Genomic DNA, 20,970 nt, shown 5'->3' on the forward strand with positions numbered 1-20,970 from the left:
CCACGGTTTCGCGTCTTGTCGAGCGCGAAATGGCTTTGGAGAGTCAGGTCGGCGCGGCGCAGAAACGGGTGGCCGAAATCGAGAAAGAGAAGCAGGCCGTGGAGGCCGAACTGGCGACATGGAAAGCAAAGTATAAAGACGTCGTCAAGCAAGGGAAGGGTGCGATTTTGGCGACCGAGGAGGCCCTCAAAGCTCAAGTTAAAATTGTTGCCCCCGAGTTCGACACGTCGGCGATCAGTGTTTTCAAGGTCGTTAAGGACGGCAAGATCGTCGACGTCCCCAAGAAATGAACCCTCTGTTTAAAACTTTGTAGTTTGGCCGTTTTATTTTGGCTTTTGTGAACAATTTGACTATTTCGTCGTTTGCCCGTTTTAACGTAGTTAACTCTTTCTTATTCGTCTGGCCGTGCTATCATTTCTATTAACCGTTATTGGTTTATAGTTGCTGTTTATATTAACGAGCCGTGGCCTTTTTGCGTGGTCATTTGTTATGACGGTATTTGACGGGCTCCCGGGGTGATCAGTCCCGGGGCCGCGCATCGTCGTCGGGTTGTGATAGAGCGTGTTATCTGAAAAAGAGAAATTACAAAAAAGAAAATTTGCGCAAGTATATCTTATTCGGCAATGGCATAAGGGACCCATAGGTCATAATGGAAAGTTTAAATTTGCATCTTAACCACTTAGCCTGATTAGTCGGTTAGTCGCCCCGCGTTTCAGGAGTAGAACCTTCTCAGATTGTTTGCGTTCCATGTTCTCGGGACTTCCTTACCATTTAGCCTTTCTAACTTGAAGGCGCCTTTACCCATTGCTTCTTTGATTCTATAGGGGCCTTCCCAGTTTGCCGCCAGCTTGCCTGCTCCAGGGGTTGGTGGGCCGATGTCGTTTCGCCTCAGGACGAGGTCGTTTGGCTCGAATTCCCTTTTGAGCACTTTGGTGTTGTAGCGTAGGGCCATTCTTTGCTTTAGCGCTGTCTCTGTCAAATGGGCCATTTCTCTGACTTCGTCTATCAAGTCCTTTTCCACGGCTTCCTCCACTCCTTTCAAAAGTAGCCGGGGGCTTGGTTCCCCGATCTCTACGGGTATTACCGCATCTAACCCGTATGTTAGTCGGAAAGGAGTCTCCTTAGTGGAGGATTGATCGGTTGTTCGGTAAGACCAGAGTACCGAGGCTAGTTCGTCGGCCCAAGCACCCTTTTTATTATCCAATCGCTTCTTCAGCCCTAAAAAGATGATCTTGTTCGCGGACTCCACCTGTCCGTTTGTCTGGGGGTGCTCTACCGAGGAGAACCTTTGTTTTATGCCCAGGCCGGTGAGAAATTCCGTGAACTTCTTGTCGGTAAATTACGTGCCGTTGTCCGAGATGACGACTTCCGGGACCCCAAATCGCGTTATCACCTGCCTCCACAAGAACTTCCTGCAATTGGATGAGGATATGCTAGCTAGTGGTTCAGCTTCTATCCATTTGGTGTAGTAATCAATGGCAACTATGAGGTACTTGACCTGCCCAGGACCGACAGGGAAGGGTCCCAAGAGGTCGACTCCCCATTGAGAGAATGGCCGGGAGGACGTTAACAAGCTTAACTCGGAGGCCGGTGCCCTGTGGAAATTGGCGTTCTCTTGGCACTTCACGCATTTTTTGACGAACTCTTTGGAGTCTGCCATCATTGACGGCCAATAGTATCCGTCTCGAATTAATTTTCTTGCTAGGGCCTTGCCTCCTATGTGGTGTCCGCAGCAGGCTTCATGGACTTCCCTGAGGACGTAGTCCGTTTGGTCGGGGTGTAAGCACTTCAACAGGGGCTGGTTGAGCCCTTTCTTGAATAGTTGCCCTTGGATGACGGCGTATTTGGCTGCTTCCCTTCTCTGTTTCGCCGCGTCCTTTTTGTCGTCAGGGAGTTTGCCATTTTCCAAGAAGCTAGTGATGGGGTTGATGAGCGGATAATCTGTATACTTTTTGGCATTGTTTTTAGTATATTTTTAGTATGATCTAGTTAGTTTTTAGTATATTTTTATTAGTTTTTAGTTAAAATTCACTTTTCTGGACTTTACTATGAGTTTGTGTGTTTTTCTGTGATTTCAGGTATTTTCTGGCTGAAATTGAGGGATCTGAGCAAAAATCCGATCCAGAGACTCAAAAGGACTGCAGATGCTGTTGGATTCTGACCTCCCTGCACTCGAAGTGGATTTTCTGGAGCTACAGAAGCCCAATTGGCGCGATCTCAACGGCGTTGGAAAGTAGACATCCTGGGCTTTCCAGCAATATATAATAGTCCATACTTTGCCCAAGATTTGATGGCCCAAACCGGCGTTCAAAGTCACCTCAAGAAATTCCAGCGTTAAACGCCGGAACTGGCACCTAATTGGGAGTTAAACGCCCAAACTGGCACTAAAGCTGGCGTTTAACTCCAAGGAGAGTCTCTACACGAAATTGCTTCATTGCTCAGCCCAAGCACACACCAAGTGGGCCCGGAAGTGGATTTTTATGTCATTTACTCATCTATGTACTAGTTTTCTATAAGTAGGATTTTTTAAGAGACTTTTAGGAGACTTTGGTAGCTATCTTTGTTTTATGCTATCTTAGACCTTTGGGAGGCTGGCCATTCGGCCATGCCTAGACCCTGTTCTTATGTATTTTCAACGGTGGAGTTTCTACACACCATAGATTAAGGTGTGGAGCTCTGCTGTACCTCGAGTATTAATGCAATTACTATTATTCTTCCATTCAATTCCGCTTGTTCTTTATCCAAGATATCACTTGTTCTTCAACATGATGAAGGTGATGATTGACGCCCATCACCATTCTCACTCATGAACAAGGTGACTGACAACCATTCTTGTTCTACAAGCATCTGAGGCTTAGTGAATATCTCTTGGATTCCTGATTGCATGATGCATGGTTGATCGCCTGACAACCGAGTGCTCGCCTGACAAACGAGCCAACCATTCCGTGAGATCAGAGTCTTCGTGGTATAGGCAAGAACTGATGGCGGCATTCAAGAGAATCCGGAAGGTCTAACCTTGTCTGTGGTATTCTGAGTAGGATTCAATGACTGAATGACTGTGACGTGCTTCAAACCTGTAACCTACTGGGCGTTAGTGACAGACGCAAAAGAGTGATTCTATTCCGGTAGGGGAGGGAACCAAACCGGTGATTGGCAGTACTGTGACAGAGTGCGTGCATTAGCTTTCACTGCGCGGATGGGAGGTAGCTGCTGACAACAGTGAGACCCTACACGAGTTTGCCATGGAAAGGAGTAAGAAGGATTGGATGAAGGCAGTAGGAAAGCAGAGAGACGGAAGGGAAGGCATCTTCATACACTTGTCTGAAGCTTTTACACCAATGATCTACATAAGTATCACTATCCTTATCTTTATGTTATTTTCGTTCATCATCATATACAATTGAGTTTGCCTGACTAAGATTTACAAGATGACCATAGCTTGCTTCAATGCTAACAATCTCCGTGGGATCGACCCTTACTCACGTAAGGTATTACTTGGACGACCCAGTGCACTTGCTGGTTAGTTGTGCGAAGTTGTGTAATGCCATGGAATTGAACCACCAAGTTTTTGGAGTTCATGACCGGGGATTATGAGAGTTGTGAAAAGTATTGTTCACAATTTCGCGCACCAAGTTTTTGGCGCCGTTGCCGGGGATTGTTCAAGTTTTGAGCAAGCTTTTGGTAACAATGCATGGGATTGTTCTAGTTTGGACAACTGACGGTTCATCTTGTTGCTTAGATTAGGTATTTATTTTTTTTTCGAAATTCTTGAAGATGAATTCTAGAGTTTCATGCTGATTTGTTGAAATCTGGCTGGCTGAGAAGCCATGTCTAATCTGATTGGACCGAGGTTTCAACTTATCACCACAAGAGCGTGTTGATTTTCATCAATTTTGCTTTTGGAGCAGTGATCTGCTAAGGCTTGGCTGACCTTTGGTCATGTCTAGTGTTTTGGACCGAAGCTTTCTTTGAAAGCTTGGCTGGCTGTGAAGCCATGTCTAATTCCTGGACCGGAGTCTTAGACTAGCATTGCACTGATTCCTGGAATTCTCATTAAGAATTTTGATACCTTTTCCCACTTAATTTTCGAAAAATACAAAAAAAAATTTGCAAAATCATAAAAATCAAAAATATTTGATGTTTCTTGCTTGAGTCTAGTGTCTCATCTTAAGTTTGGTGTCAAATGCATGTTTTTGTTACATTTTTCGAATCCATGCATATATTTCTTGTTTTGATCTTTAAATTCTATTGACTTGAGTGTTCATGTGTCTCATATAGTGTCGGTAGCACACAAACTGCTAAGTTTGGTGTCTTGCATGCATTGTTATTTGATTCTTGTTGCATTTTGATTATCAAAAATCCAAAAAATATTTTTATTTTGTGTCTTTCCAAGTCAATGATACAAAGAATTGAAGATTCAGAACATACTGCAGAGGAATTATACAGAAAAAGCTGAGCATTCAAAAATGCCCAGTGAAGAAGGCAGACTGGCGTTTAAACGCCAGCCAAGGTACCTGGTTGGGCGTTTAACGCCCAAAGAGGTAGCATTTTGGGCGTTAAACGCCAGAATGTATACCATTCTGGGCGTTTAACGCCAGGATGGTGCTAGGAGGAAGATTTTGTTTCCAAATCAAATTTTTTTTTCAAGTTTTCAAAGTTTTTCAAAACCAAATCTTTTTCAAATCATATCTTTTCAATCAAATGTTTTCAAAATCAATTTCTTTCCCTTTTCAAAGATACTTACTAACAATTAATGATTTGATTGAACATTTTTTGCCTTTTCTATGAAGGAGGGTTTTATGTTTGAATCATATCTTTTCTTGTTAGGCAAGTCATCAATTTTTTTTAAATTATATCTTTTCAAATTGTTTTCAAATCTTATCTTTTAAAATTGTTTTCAAATCATATCTTCTCAATCACATCTTTTTAAAACCATAACTTTTCAATCAATTCTTTTCAATCACATCTTTTTCAAATTAGTTTTCAATCAAATCTTTTTAATTTCTAATTTCAGAATCTTTTTCAAAAATCACTTGATCTCTTTTCCACTTTGAGTTTTCGAAAATTATCAATCAATTTTTCAAAATGTTTTCAAAATCTTTTAATTGAATTTTCGAAAATCCTCTTCCCTCCTTCTCACATCCTTCTATTTATGGAGTACTACTCCTTCTAAATGCACAATTCGAACCTTATCTAATTAAAGTTCGAATTCTTCTTCTCCTTCTTCTTACTATTTCTCTTTTCCCCTGACACTTCAAGGAATCTCTATACTGTGACATAGAGGATTCCATATTCTCTTTTTCTCTTCTCTTTCATATGAGCAGGAGCAGAGACAAAGGCATTCTTGTTGAAGCTGATCCTGAGCCTGAGAGAACCTTAAAGCGAAAGCTAAGAGAAGCTAAAGCACAACTCTCTGTTGAGGACCTGACCGAATTCTTCAAGGAAGAAGAACACATGGCAGCCGAAAACAACAACAATGCCAACAATGCAAGGAAGGTGCTGGGTGACTTTACTGCACCTACTCCTGATTTCTATGGGAGAAGCATCTCTATCCCTGCCATTGGAGCAAACAACTTTGAGCTAAAGCCTCAATTAGTTTCTCTAATGCAACAGAATTGCAAGTTCCATGGACTTCTAATGGAAGATCCTCATCAGTTCTTAGCTGAATTCTTGCAAATCTGTGACACAGTCAAGACTAATGGGGTTAACCCTGAGGTCTACAGACTGATGCTATTCCCTTTTGCTGTAAGAGACAGAGCTAGAATATGGTTGGATTCTCAACCTAAAGAAAGCCTGGACTCTTGGGAAAAGCTAGTCAATGCCTTCTTGGCAAAGTTCTTTCCACCACAAAGATGGAGTAAGCTTAGAGTGGAAGTCCAAACCTTCAGACAGAAGGATGGAGAATCCCTCTATGAAGCTTGGGAAAGATACAAACAATTGATCAGAAAATGTCCTTCTGACATGCTTTCTGAATGGAGCATCATAGGTATTTTCTATGATGGTCTCTCTGAACTATCCAAGATGTCCTTGGATAGCTCTGCTGGAGGATCTCTTCATCTGAAGAAGACGCCTGCAGAAGCTCAAGAACTGATTGAAATGGTTGCAAATAACCAATTCATGTACACTTCTGAAAGAAATCCTGTGAACAATGGGACTAGTCAGAAGAAAGGAGTTCTTGAGATTGATACTCTGAATGCCATATTGGCTCAGAACAAGATATTGACTCAACAAGTCAATTTGATTTCTCAAAGTCTGTCTGGAATGCAAAATGCACCAAGCAGTACTAAGGAAGCTTCATCTGAGGAAGAAGCTTATGATCCTGAGAACCCTTCAATGGAAGAGGTGAATTACTTAGGAGAACCCTATGAAAACACCTCCAATTCCTCATGGAGAAATCACCCAAATTTCTCATGGAAGAATCAAGAGAGACCTCAACAAGGTTTCAATAATAATAATGGTGGAAGAAACAGGTTTAGCAATGGCAAGCCTTTTTCATCATCTTCTCAGCAACAGACAGAGAGTTCTAAGCAGAACACTTCTGACTTAGCAACAATGGTCTCTGATCTAATAAAGACCACTCAAAGTTTCATGAATGAAACAAGGTCCTCCATTAGGAATTTGGAAGGACAAGTGGGTCAGCTGAGCAAGAAAGTTACTGAACTCCCTCCTAGCACTCTCCCAAGTAATACAGAAGAAAATCCAAAAGGAGAGTGCAAAGCCATAGACATGGCCGAATATGGAGAGGAAAGAGAGGAGGAGGACGCCACTGAGGAAGCCCTCAGTGGGCGTGTACCAATCTCCTCTGAGTTCCAATGGGAATCTGAGGCTCAAAATGAGACCATAGAGATTCCATTGGACTTACTTTTGCCATTCATGAGCTCTGATGAGTATTCTTCCTCTGAAGAGGATGAGTATGTCACTGAAGAGCAAGTTGCTAAATACCTTGGAGCAATCATGAAGCTAAATGACAAGTTGTTTGGAAATGAGACTTGGGAGGATGAACCACCTTTGCTCACCAAAGAACTGGATGACTTGTCTAGGCAGAAACTGCCTCAAAAGAGGCAGGATCCTGGGAAGTTTTCTATACCTTGTACCATAGGCACCATGAACTTCAAGAAGGTCTTGTGTGACTTAGGGTCAAGTGTAAACCTCATGCCCCTCTCTGTAATGGAGAAATTAGGGATCCTTGAGGTGCAAGCTGCAAGAATCTCATTAGAGATGGCAGACAATTCAAGAAAACAAGCTCATGGACTTGTAGAGAATGTTTTGGTGAAGATTGAAGACCATTACATCCCTACTGACTTCATAGTCCTAGAGACTGGGAAGTGCATGGATGAATCCATCATCCTTGGTAGACCCTTCCTAGCCACAGCAAAGGCTGTGATTGATGTTGATAGAGGAGAGTTGATCATTCAAGTGAATGAAGAATCCTTGGTGTTTAAGGCCCAAGGACATTCCTCTATCATCATGGAGAGGAAGCATGAAGAGCTTCTCTCAAAACAGAGCCAAGCAGAGCCCCCACAGTCAAACTCTAAGTTTGGTGTTGGGAGGCCACAACCAAACTCTAAGTTTGGTGTTGAACCCCCACATTCAAACTCTAAGTTTGGTGTTGGGAGGTTCCAACACGGTTCTGAGTATCTCTGAGGCTCCATGAGAGTCCTCTGTCAAGCTAATGACATTAAAGAAGCGCTTGTTGGGAGGCAACCCAATGTTTTATAGTTAACTATTTTCTTTTGTTATTTTATCTTTTTTGTAGGTTGATGATCATAAGAAGTCACAAAAACAATGAAAAAAGCAAAAACATAATGAAAAATAGGAAGAAAAACAGCACACCCTGGAGGAAAAGAAACTGGCGTTCAAACGCCAGTAATGCTAGCTGTTGGGCGTTTAACGCCCAGTCTGGCACCATTCTGGGCGTTTAACGCCAGAAAGGGGCACCAGACTGGCGTTAAACGCCAGAAAAGGGCAACAACCTGGCGTTAAACGCCAGGAATGGGCACCAGCCCGGCGTTTAACGCCAGAAATAGCTCAAAACGTGATTTTGAGCAACATTTGGTGCAGGGATGACTTTTCCTTGACACCACAGGATCTGTGGACCCCACAGGACCCCACCATCACTCTCTCTCTTCTTCCCCCATTCACCAATCACCTCAATACCTCTTCCCCAAAAACCCTTCACCTATCAAATCCCATCTTTCTCTTCACCACTCACATCCATCCTTCATAAATCCCCACCAACCTCACCCTTCAAATTCAAACCACTTTCCCTCCCCAAACCCACCCCTCATGGCCGAACCTTTACCCCCTCTCTCCTATAAATACCCTTCTTCAACTCTTCATTTTCACACAACCTAAACACCCTTTCTTACCCTTCTTGGCCGAACCCACTACCATCTCCCTCTTCCTCATTTCCTCTTATTCTACTCTCTTCTTTCTTCTTTTGCTCGAGGACGAGCAAACATTTTAAGTTTGGTGTGGTAAAAGCGTTGCTTTTTCATAACCATTTATGGCATCCAAGGCCGGAGAAACCTCTAAAAAGAGGAAAGGGAAGGCAAAAGCTTCCACCTCCGAGTCATGGGAGATGGATAGATTCCTCTCAAGGGTGCATCAAGACCACTTCTATGAAGTTGTGGCCTTGAAGAAGGTGATCCCCGAAGTCCCCTTTTCACTCAAAAAGGGTGAATATCCGGAGATCCGCCATGAGATCCGAAGAAGAGGTTGGGAAGTACTTACCAACCCCATTCAACAAGTCGGAATCTTGATGGTTCAAGAATTCTATGCCAATGCATGGATCACCAAGAACCATGACCAAAGTGTGAACCCGAATCCAAAGAATTATCTCACTATGGTTCGAGGGAAATACTTGGATTTTAGTCCGGAGAGTGTGAGGGTGGCGTTCAACTTGCCTATGATGCAAGGAGATGAGCATCCTTACACTAGAAGGGTCAACTTTGATCAAAGGTTGGACCAAGTCCTCACAACCATATGTGAAGAGGGCGCACAATGGAGGCAAGATTCAAGAGGAAAGCCGGTTCAATTGAGAAGGCATGACCTCAAGCCCGTGGCTAGAGGATGGTTAGAGTTCATACAACGCTCAATCATTCCCACTAGCAACCGGTCCGAAGTTACCATAGACCGGGCTATCATGATCCATAGCATCATGATTGGAGAAGAAGTGGAAGTTCATGAGGTTATAGCCCAAGAACTCTACAAGGTGGCGGACAAGACCTCCACTTTGGCAAGGTTAGCCTTTCCTCATCTCATCTGTCACCTCTGTTATTCAGTTGGAGTTGACATAGAAGGAGATACCCCCATTGATGAGGACAAGCCCATCACCAAGAAAAGGATGGAGTACACAAGAGACCCCTCTCACCATGAGATCCCTGAGATACCTCAAGGGATGCACTTTCCTCCACAAAACTATTGGGAGCAACTGAACACCTCTCTAGGAGAGTTGAGTTCCAATATGGGACAACTAAGGGTGGAGCATCAAGAACACTCCATCATCCTTCATGAAATTAGAGAAGACCAAAGAATCATGAGGGAGGAGCAACAAAGACAAGGAAGAGACATTGAGGAGCTCAAGCACTCCATAGGATCTTCAAAAGCAAGAAAGAGCCGCCATCACTAAGGTGGACCCATTCCTTGATTTCCTTGTTCTTTATTCTCCTGTTTTTCGATTTTTATGCTTTATGTTTATCCATGTTTGTGTCTTGTGATCATTAGTGTCTTAGTGTCTATGCCTTAAAGTTATGAATGTCCTATGAATCCATCACCTCTCTTAAATAAAAACGTGCTTAATTGAAAAGAAAAGAGTTGCATGAATTCTGAATTTTATAATAGTTTAATTATTTTGATGTGGTGGCAACACTTTTGTTCTCTGAATGTATGCTTGAACAGTGCATATGTATCTTGAATTTGTGGTTCATGAATGTTGGCTCTTGAAAGAATGATGAAAAAGGAGACATGTTATTGAGGATCTGAAAAATCATAAAAAAATGATTCTTGAAGCAAAAAAAAAAAAAAATCGAAAAAAAAAACGAAAAAAAAGAAAAAAATAGAAAGAGAGAAAAAGAAAAAAAAAAGAAAGAAATAAAGTTGTGATCCAAGGCAATAAGAGTGTGCTTAAGAACCCTGGACACCTCTAATTGGGGACTTTAGCAAAGCTGAGTCACAATCTAGAAAGGTTGACCCAATTATGTGTCTGTGGCATGTATGTATCCGGTGGTAATACTGGAAGACAGAGTGCTTTGGGCCACAGCCAAGACTCAATAAATAGCTATGTTCAAGAATCATCATACTTTACTAGGAGAATCATTAACACTATCTGGATTCTAAGTTCCTAAAGAAGCCAATCATTCTGAATTACAAGGGATAGAGTGAGATGCCAAAACTATTCAGAGACAAAAAGTAAAAGCCCCGCTCATCTAATTAATACTGATCTTCATAGATGTTTTTGGAGTTCATTGCATATTCTCTTCTTTTTATCTTATTTGATTTTCAGTTGCTTGGGGACAAGCAACAATTTAAGTTTGGTGTTGTGATGAGCGGATAATCTGTATACTTTTTGGCATTGTTTTTAGTATATTTTTAGTATGATCTAGTTAGTTTTTAGTATATTTTTATTAGTTTTTAGTTAAAATTCACTTTTCTGGACTTTACTATGAGTTTGTGTGTTTTTCTGTGATTTCAGGTATTTTCTGGCTGAAATTGAGGGATCTGAGCAAAAATCCGATCCAGAGACTCAAAAGGACTGCAGATGCTGTTGGATTCTGACCTCCCTGCACTCGAAGTGGATTTTCTGGAGCTACAGAAGCCCAATTGGCGCGATCTCAACGGCGTTGGAAAGTAGACATCCTGGGCTTTCCAGCAATATATAATAGTCCATACTTTGCCCAAGATTTGATGGCCCAAACCGGCGTTCAAAGTCACCTCAAGAAATTCCAGCGTTAAACGCCGGAACTGGCACCTAATTGGGAGTTAAACGCCCAAACTGGCACTAAAGCTGGCGTTTAACTCCAAGGAGAGTCTCTACACGAAATTGCTTCATTGCTCAGCCCAAGCACACACCAAGTGGGCCCAGAAGTGGATTTTTATGTCATTTACTCATCTATGTACTAGTTTTCTATAAGTAGGATTTTTTAAGAGACTTTTAGGAGACTTTGGTAGCTATCTTTGTTTTATGCTATCTTAGACCTTTGGGAGGCTGGCCATTCGGCCATGCCTAGACCCTGTTCTTATGTATTTTCAACGGTGGAGTTTCTACACACCATAGATTAAGGTGTGGAGCTCTGCTGTACCTCGAGTATTAATGCAATTACTATTATTCTTCCATTCAATTCCGCTTGTTCTTTATCCAAGATATCACTTGTTCTTCAACATGATGAAGGTGATGATTGACGCCCATCACCATTCTCACTCATGAACAAGGTGACTGACAACCATTCTTGTTCTACAAGCATCTGAGGCTTAGTGAATATCTCTTGGATTCCTGATTGCATGATGCATGGTTGATCGCCTGACAACCGAGTGCTCGCCTGACAAACGAGCCAACCATTCCGTGAGATCAGAGTCTTCGTGGTATAGGCAAGAACTGATGGCGGCATTCAAGAGAATCCGGAAGGTCTAACCTTGTCTGTGGTATTCTGAGTAGGATTCAATGACTGAATGACTGTGACGTGCTTCAAACCTGTAACCTACTGGGCGTTAGTGACAGACGCAAAAGAGTGATTCTATTCCGGTAGGGGAGGGAACCAAACCGGTGATTGGCAGTACTGTGACAGAGTGCGTGCATTAGCTTTCACTGCGCGGATGGGAGGTAGCTGCTGACAACAGTGAGACCCTACACAAGTTTGCCATGGAAAGGAGTAAGAAGGATTGGATGAAGGCAGTAGGAAAGCAGAGAGACGGAAGGGAAGGCATCTTCATACACTTGTCTGAAGCTCTTACACCAATGATATACATAAGTATCACTATCCTTATCTTTATGTTATTTTCGTTCATCATCATATACAATTGAGTTTGCCTGACTAAGATTTACAAGATGACCATAGCTTGCTTCAATGCTAACAATCTCCGTGGGATCGACCCTTACTCACGTAAGGTATTACTTGGACGACCCAGTGCACTTGCTGGTTAGTTGTGTGAAGTTGTGTAATGCCATGGAATTGAACCACCAAGTTTTTGGAGTTCATGACCGGGGATTATGAGAGTTGTGAAAAGTATTGTTCACAATTTCGCGCACCAGGGGTCTAGCCATGAAGGGTCCAGTCTTGTCACGTGCAAGGTGACTGCCGGCTCTCTCGTCATACCTTGGATGAGAGACCGGTTGCCTTCTCCCGGTTTAGTGCTGGCCAACTTTGATAGGAGTTCTGCCCGTGTGTTCCTTTCTCTAGGCACGTGGTGGACCGTGACCTCCTCAAATTTTTGGCTTAAGCTTTTGACTTTTTCCAAGTACTTTTGTAATAACGAGTCTTTGGCTTGGTAGCTCCCATTTACCTGGGAGGTGACGACCTGAGAATCGCTGCATATTTCCAGCCTTGTTGCCCCGACTTCTGCTGCTAGGGTCAAGCCCCCTATAAGGGCTTCGTATTCCGCCTGATTGTTCGAAACGGGGAACTCGAACCTGATCGACTGCTCGTATACGACTCCAACCGGGCTTTCCAGGATGATCCCGGCACCTCCAGACGTCTGGTTGGAAGCTCCGTCCACATGGAGCTTCCACCGTGTGCCCGCTTCTTCGGTTGGGTCCCCAGTTACTTCTACCAGAAAATCTGCCATCGCCTGCGCCTTGATGGCTTGCCGGGGTTCATACCGTATGTCGTATTGGGAGAGTTCGATGGACCAAGTCATCATTCTCCCCGCTAAGTCGGGTTTTTGAAGTACTTGCCGAATCCCTTGGTCCGTTCTTACGACAACCTGGTGACTTTGGAAGTATTGCTTTAACCTTCGTGAGGAGGTCAAGAGCGCCAGAGCTAGCTTTTCTAGTTTGCTGTATCTTAATTCTGCCCCTTGCAGGGCTCTGCTTATGAAATAGACCGGCTGTTGAGCCCTCCCTTCTTCCCGCACCAGTACCGCGGCCAGGGCTTCTCCTGTTATGGCGAGGTACAGGTATAGCGGCTCCCCGTTCTTTGGCTTCCCGAGTACAGGTGGTGCCGCCAGGATTTCCTTGAAGTGCTGGAAGGCTTCCTCACATGCGGGTGTCCACTTGAACGCCATCCCTTTCTTCATGAGGTTAAAGAATGGTAGGGCTTTTGCTGCCGAGGCTCCGAGAAACCGGGATAACGAGGTCAACCGCCCCGCCAATCTTTGGACGTCCTTGATACAACCTGGGCTCTTCATTTGGAGTACCGCCTGGCACTTCTCCGGGTTGGCTTCTACCCCTCTCTGAGTTATCATAAATCCTAAGAACTTGCCAGCTTCCATGGCGAAGGCACATTTGAGGGGGTTCAACCTCATGCCGTGTTGCCGGAGAGATGTGAATACGTTTTCCAGATCCTTTAAGAGGTCGTCTGGTCGCGTTATTTTTGCGAGGACATCGTCGACGTAGACTTCCACCGTTTTGCCTATAAGATCTTGGAATATCTTGCTCATCAGCCTTTGGTATGTCGCTCCTGCGTTTTTTAGGCCGAACGGCATCACCTTGTAGCAGAAGGTTCCCCCTGGTGTTATGAACGCCGTTTTGTCTTCATCTGGACGGTGCATCGGTATCTGGTTATAACCGGAGTAGGCGTCCATAAAGCTCAGATAACGGTAGCCCGCCGTAGCGTCGACGAGCGCGTCTATGTTGGGGAGTGGGAAACAATCTTTTGGGCATGCCTTGTTAAGGTCAGAGTAGTCTACACACATTCTCCATTTGCCGTTGTGCTTTTTCACTAGAACAACGTTTGAGAGCCACGTCGAGTAGTCTACTTCTCGTATGAAACCTGCTTCTAGGACGCTGGCCGTCTGCCTGGACACTTCCTCCGCCCTTTCTGTCGACATCTTTCTTCTGCGTTGTGTTACCGGGCGTGCTTCCGACCTGACGGCCAGATGGTGTGACATGATTTTCGGGTCTATACCCGGCATGTCGGCAGGTGTCCAGGCAAACAAATCCCTATTGGCCCTTATCATTTCGATCAAGGGCTCATTTAACTCTTGTGGGAGGTTCTTGTTGATGAACGTGAATTTCTCCTCCGTGTCGCCGATTATGAATTTTTCCAGGTCCCCTTCTGGTTCTGGTCTAGGTTTGTCGTCCACCCTGGCGTCCAGGTCAGCCAGGAACATACCGGACGCCTCCTTTGATTTCTTTCTCAGGGAGAGGCTGGCGTTGTCGTAGGCGACCGCCGTCTCGATATCCCCTCTTATGGACCCTATAGATCCGTCATCAGTAACGAACTTCATGACCAACAGCTTCGTGTTGATTATCGCTTCAACATCGTTTATCGTCTTCCTTCCCAAGATGATGTTATAGGCGGTGGAATCTCGGAGGATCACGAACTCGGCCATCGTCGACCTTCGGCCTTGGGTTTGTCCTACCGAGATCGGTAGGGATATTACTCCGTCAGGTTTAATGAAGTTGTCGCCCAACCCGATGACCCCGTGTTGGTGGGTCGTCAAATCGGCGTCCCTCAGCCCCAGTGCGTCGAATACGTTGCGGAACATGATGTTTGAATCAGTCCCTGTGTCGACAAGGATGCGTTTGACGAGGCCGGTTTCCACTCTAGCCGTGATGACCATGGGAGGGTTTTCCGGGGCGTCGTCGAACCATTTTTCTTCCGGGCCAAAAGAAATGGACGGAGGCTTCTTAGAGTTTCGCACCAACGAGGAGGAGACCGCTAAGACCTTAGCATCTTTCTTGTGCGCCGATCGGGATTTTGGCGCGGTGTTTTTGGCTGTTACCACGTTTATCACCGTGAGGCCGTGGTCTCTATTTTCTGGCTCTTGTCACCGCTTTGCCGAACGGGTTTTGGCTTCTTCGTCATGGTCGCGATAGCGTCTCCTCGGCTCTCTGATAAGATGGGAGAATGCTGCTAGCTTGCCTTCCCTTATTGCTTGTTCCAGTGCATCTTTCAGGTCAAAGCAGTCCTGCGTTTGGTGGCCGTAACCCTTGTGGTAGTCGCAATAGAGGTTCTTGTTCCCTCCCTACGGTCCTTGAGTGGTCGGGGCTTCGGCAGGATCCCCTTCTCGGCTATTTGTTGATAAACTTCCATGATGGGAAGAGTGAGTGGTGTGTAGTTGGCGAATTTCCCGACCCGGGGGAACGACCTGGGAGCCTTGTTTGGCGCCTCCTCCCTGGTTTGCTCTTTCAGTCTTTCTCCGTTACCGGGTTGCCGAGATTGGGTGTAGCCGGACTGCCGTTTATTGGCAGCCACGACTCGGCTGACTTCCTCATCGTTTATATATTCTTTAGCTACCGTCTGGATCTCGTGCATCGTCCAAACCAGTTTCGTGGTAAGGTATTTGCGAAAGTTTTCGTTGAGGAGGCCGTTCGTCAGACAAAGGCTGGCCACCGAATCGGTTAGGCCGTCGATTTCCAAGCATTCGTCGTTGAACCGATCCAGGTATTTTCTGGTCGACTCTCCCTGTCTCTGGGTTACCCCCAGAAGGTTTATCGGGTGCTTTGCCTTTGCTATTCATGTTGTAAATTGGGCGAGGAATGCACGACTGATGTTCGAGAACCCGTGGATGGATTCCTGGGGTAAGCCGTTGAACCATCTGATCGCGGGTCCCGCGAGGGTCACCAGGAAAGCTCGGCACCTCACCTCATCCCCTACACCCTCTAGATTCATCCTTGCTTCAAAGGCCGTGAGGTGTTCTAGGGGGTCTTGAGTTCCATCGTACCTCATGTCCGTTGGTTTGTCGAAGTGCTTCGGCAACCGGACTTCGAGGATGGAATGGTGGAACGGGGTGGTGCCCATTATTACGGGTTGTCGTGTCCTATTGGACCTCCCGTCTTCGCGACCTCGTGCTGTGCGGCGCGTCTCCCTGCCTCGGGAGTAAATTATCGTGTCATTCCGTCTCCTCGGTATCGGAGATTCTTCCCGGGTGCTTTCCGCTTCCGTCCGGGATGCGGAGGTGCGTCGCAGACGGCTTCGGGAGGAGTCTCTTTCTTGGCTTTCGGAGGACGGGGTGTAATTGGGATCGGTAGTTCGTCCGTCACGCTTCTGGTCGGCCAATTGCCGCTCCAAGTTCTGGACCCTGTGACGTAGCTCTTGCATTATTATGGTGCTGTCGCCGCCCGTTCCTCCGAAGGGTCGCGCCCTCGTGTGTTGTCCAGTGTGTTGTCGGGGGGACCTTCGTCGTCCTCTTAGTGAGGCGACAGAGGCCGCCCCTTCCGCTCCGGCTCCTCGGCCTTGGTCTCCGGGACCCGGCACAACATCCATTGGGGCGGTCCCCACAGACGGCACTAATGTTCGGTAGTCGGTTGCCGGACAGGTCGGGTGGTTATGGGATGGGGTGAGGACGCCTCACTCGCGGTCGTGCTAAGCCCGGATTTGTCGTGTAGCCGAGCTCCCGTTTTGGAGGAAAAAAGGGGGGTGCCACCTGCAAAGACACTCCGACGCTCTAGTCAGCTAGTGTGCTGGCGGGGAAAAATGATAGGAGAAAAGATGACGTACCTCGGGGGAAGAGCCAATCTTCCCTTTATATACGTCAGTAGTGGGCCCCTCATGGGGACAGGCCCATATTCTCAAGGACGTTGTCCTGTAGCCGCCTGTGAGGCGTACAAGACGCGTGTCCGGGTCGGTTGGAGGGCGCGGAACCGGGTCGGGTGGAGCTTGGGCCGGGTTGACCCGTGGGAATCCTGGGCCAGGCCGTAACATATATAAATCTAATTCATTTAGAATTTTTATCTGATTATATCTGTATACTTAAATAGTTACAAAAATCACATATTTATATAATTATATAATATATAATTTATTATATATAATAAGGATATAAGAGATGTTTGATACATAACTTTTTTTTTTCTTAAATATTTTTATTATATATAATCCATAACAATGTTATTTGTAAGATTTGGATTAAAAATATGTTAATTTGAGTATGACACATTTACCATCCTGATATATTATATATATAGTCTTTGGTTTTGATCATGAATTGGTTATTTATTTACGGTAGTTACTACGTAATTTCTGTTCTAACCTTTGAGTAGTTTTCAAGTTGAATTCAATTGCGACATTTTGATTTTGAGTCAACTGACATGATTTGCTTGTTTGTTTGATTAAAGATCCAGTAAACACGGCCAACAGTTAATAAGTGTTTTTTTTTGTGACTAAATAGAAAAAAAAAAGAAAAAGAAAGAGACAAAATTAAATTAATTGGCTAGGTTCATATCTAAATCTATTATTAGATGTTGAAGCTCACTCCATGGTTGGCTCCAATTCGAGTGAATGTCCGCGACAGAAGCAGCTGCTTTAGCCATACAATCTGCAACACTATTTGCATTCCTCTTAATTAAAAGAATAGATACTCTCCAATTCCAATTCATAATCTCCTGTATATGCTTTGCCAAATCTCATTCCGGAATATTCTTACCAAGCATTCTTTGGTTTACCAAGAAAACTGCTTCTAAATAGTCTGTTTCACAAATAACCTCCGGAAATCCACTCTCCCAAGCAAGAAGTAAACCTCTCTAAATTGCATACAATTCAGTAAAAAGAACACTGCACACTTCGACTTTTCCAATGCAACCTTTCAACCAACATCCATCAGGATTGCGAATGATACAACCAAACCCAGCATAGCCAAAAGGAACAAAATAACTAGCATCACAATTCAATTTAACAGAATGAACTGGAGGTGGAACCCAATGCAAACAAAGCGAAGGAGGAGACAAAGATTGATGCATAGCAAAAATAGTGTGAAACTCCCTTACTGAACTACGAATCAAACTCACCACTTTATTAGCACTCCAAGAATCATCTATATTAATAAATAAATCATGATTCATGCTTCTCCAAATCCACCAGATGGTCGAAAAGAAAAGAAAAACATCTCCACTCCTTGCACCTCTGTAGAGCCAATCATGTAAATCCGAGTTATCTGAATATAGGCCTAAAAGGTTCCAGACCTCCTTGGCACTAGGGCACTCCCGAAGACAATGAAGAATAGATTCAAAACCATTCTGACACCGATGACAGGTGCTAGATAAAGCTAAGCCACGACCCAAACGAAACTCTGCCGTAGGAATAGCATTATGAAGACTGAGCCAAATTAAGAACTTGTACTTCTCAGGAATATGCAGTCGCCATACCCACAACCAACTATCATGCTCATTCCAGTCAAACTTTCTTTTGGCTAGACAACTGTACCCACTCCTAGCTGAGTAAAGTCTAGAAGATGCCACACCCCACGACCAACCCGAATTCTCTCCAGCATTCAAATCTGGATTATAAGCATTCAAACGCTGTTTGACATCTTCTGGAATGATAGAGAAAATATCATGGAGATTCCATTGACCATCTTTCCAAACGTCTCTAATAATTAAATCAGAGTCAGATATATGTACAAAAGGGACATCTTGAGCAATTGGGCCCTCAATACTCCAATTGTCAAACCAAAAAGATTGATCAAGTGACCCAACGCACCAAGAGAAGGCATCCTTAAGAGCACCAAAAGCCTTTGAGATACTCTTCCAAACATGAGAAGCTTTGCAAGGGACAGGGCCATCTAAAACTCCCTTATTCCTCAGATACTTTGCCCTCAATAGAGCAACCTAAGGCTTGTCCTGACAATGAAAAAGTTGCCAAACTAATTTACCAAGTAAAGATATATTAACACACGCAGGATCTCTAACACCCAGGCCACCAAATTTCTTTGGAGTGATCACGGTCCTCCAATTAACAAGAGAAAGACCTCTACCATCAACTTGACCCTTCCAAAGGAACTGTCTCATCATAGAAGACGATTTATCGCAAACCCAATTTGGAAAAAAAATATCTGCATATGATAGACAGGAATGGATGCTGCAACAGAATTGATCAGGCAAAGTCTCCCTGCTTTATTTAGAAGCCTTCCTTTCCAATTAGCTAATCTTCCCCTCACCTTTTCAATCACCGAATGAAAAGAAGCCCTACTGGTACGGGAATGATTAAGGTTAACTCCAAGATATCTTCCTAAGTCCAAAGCAAACCGTATTGAAGAAACACTAGTAAAAATATCTCTTCTATGAGCAGTCACATTTTTATAACAAAAAGCTTTAGACTTTTCAAGATTTACTTTCATACCAGATGCCTTGCAAAAAATGTTAAGAGAATGCATGACCATTTGAACCTGACTCTTTGTAGCCTGACAGAAGAGTAAGAAATCATCTGCAAACATCAAATGAGAAAATTTTGGGCCACCCCTAGTGACAGAAATTGGTTTCCACATACCCTCGGCAACCTTATTAGATATATAGCAAGCAAGTCTTTACATACAAAGCACAAATAAGTAAGGAGACATTGAATCACCCTATCTAAGCCCCCTTCTAGGAGCAAAACTATCCAATCTATTTCTATTCCACATAATAGAAAGAGATGATGCACGGACACAATTCATAATCAAATTAACAGTGATGATAGGAAAACCAAAAGCAACGAGAGTACTCTCCAAAAACCTCCAATCCACCCTATAATAAGCTTTTTCAAGATCAATTTTAAAAGCAAGAGTACCTTGCTTGGATTTTGTGTGCTTCATGAAATTCAGAATTTCTTGGGCCACAATAATATTATCAGGAGCACCACAACTCGGAATAAAACCTCCTTGTAAATGACTCACAATATCTGAAAGAAAAGGCCGAAGTCGATTAATCAAAATTTTGGTGATAATTTTATAAACAACATTACACAAGCTAATAGGCCTGAAATCCTTCATAAAGGTAGGGTTATCAATTTTAGGAATAAGTACAATCAGAGTTTCCATGATGCTAAGATTTAAGTACTCTCCCAAAAAAGTGCTCCAGACAATATTCCAAATTTCAGTGCCTACTATCTCCCAATATTCTTTAAAAAAATAAGCTTGAAATCCATCTGGACCAGGAGCCTTAAAAGAGTTCATACTGAATACTGCTGACTTGACTTCCGCAAAAGAGACAGGGTCAGTTAACCTAACACAAGCCTCAGTGCTTAGAGTGGGCATCGGAACATCCCCTAAATAATCAATCTCAACCTCTTCCGTTGTACCAAAGAGATTCTTGTAAAAAGAGAGGGCTTCTTCTTGGAGAATATATGGATCAGTAGACCAAGACCCATCTCTAACATATAATCCATGTACTCTATTATGGTTTCTACGCACCAAAGTCTGAAGATGAAAGAATTTAGTGTTTCTATTCCCATACTTGACCCACTACTCTCTAGATTTTTGGTACCAAAAAAGTTTTTCTTGCAATAAAAGCCTATTATAATCTTTCCTCAGTTCAGCTTCTTTAATTCTCAGAGATAACACATTGGTAACCTCCACACGCCGTTGAATCTGATCAATTTGATATTCCAGCTTACTTTTTCGCACAAAAATATTTCCAAAAATATTTGAGTTAAATTCCAAAGAAGCATGTTGAACCATCTTAAGCCTTTCAGTAACGCCTCCAAACTCTTGATTCCAAGCCTTATTCATAACATGTTTATAAGAAGAATGTGTTGCCCACGCAGCTTGGAACCTAAAAGGACGAGAATCTTTCACTCTGGGGCCACCATGACAATGAACTAAAATAGGACAATGATCAGAATGAAGCCTGCTAAGAATTTCAGAATAACCCTCAGGAAATATTGTCATCCACACCTCATTAACTAGAGCTTTATCCAAATTTTTAACCAAGTTCCTACCAGCCTAAACTCCTCTATACCAAGTATATCTCCTACCAGTCACTTTAAGATCAAAGAGCTTACAGTCATCTAGAGTAGTAGCTAATAGACTAGCTCTATGAGAAGAAAAATAAGCACCTGTACTCTCGTTTGGTGCCACAATCTCATTAAAATCACCAACGGTCATCCACGGTCCATTATG

General features: G+C 43.8%; 1 protein-coding gene and 1 non-coding gene across 2 annotated transcripts; both read right to left on the minus strand.

The window, feature by feature from the left end:
- Positions 1-380: 380 nt before the first annotated feature.
- Positions 381-14,718, minus strand: LOC130981349 (uncharacterized). The gene is made up of 5 exons (XM_057904942.1): positions 13,486-14,718; positions 12,312-13,386; positions 1,394-1,941; positions 769-1,249; positions 381-568 (listed from the first exon to the last, which is right to left on the minus strand). The coding sequence occupies exons 1-5, from the start codon at positions 14,716-14,718 to the stop codon at positions 381-383; spliced, it is 3,525 nt and encodes a 1,174-aa protein (XP_057760925.1).
- LOC130984902 (small nucleolar RNA R71) lies at positions 5,860-5,967 on the minus strand. The gene has a single exon (XR_009088806.1). It is a non-coding gene; the product is annotated as a small nucleolar RNA R71 (small nucleolar RNA).
- Positions 14,719-20,970: the final 6,252 nt, after the last annotated feature.

This window comes from Arachis stenosperma, chromosome 5 (genome assembly GCF_014773155.1).
Source record: "Arachis stenosperma cultivar V10309 chromosome 5, arast.V10309.gnm1.PFL2, whole genome shotgun sequence".
In the NCBI taxonomy this organism is placed as follows: Eukaryota; Viridiplantae; Streptophyta; class Magnoliopsida; order Fabales; family Fabaceae; genus Arachis; species Arachis stenosperma.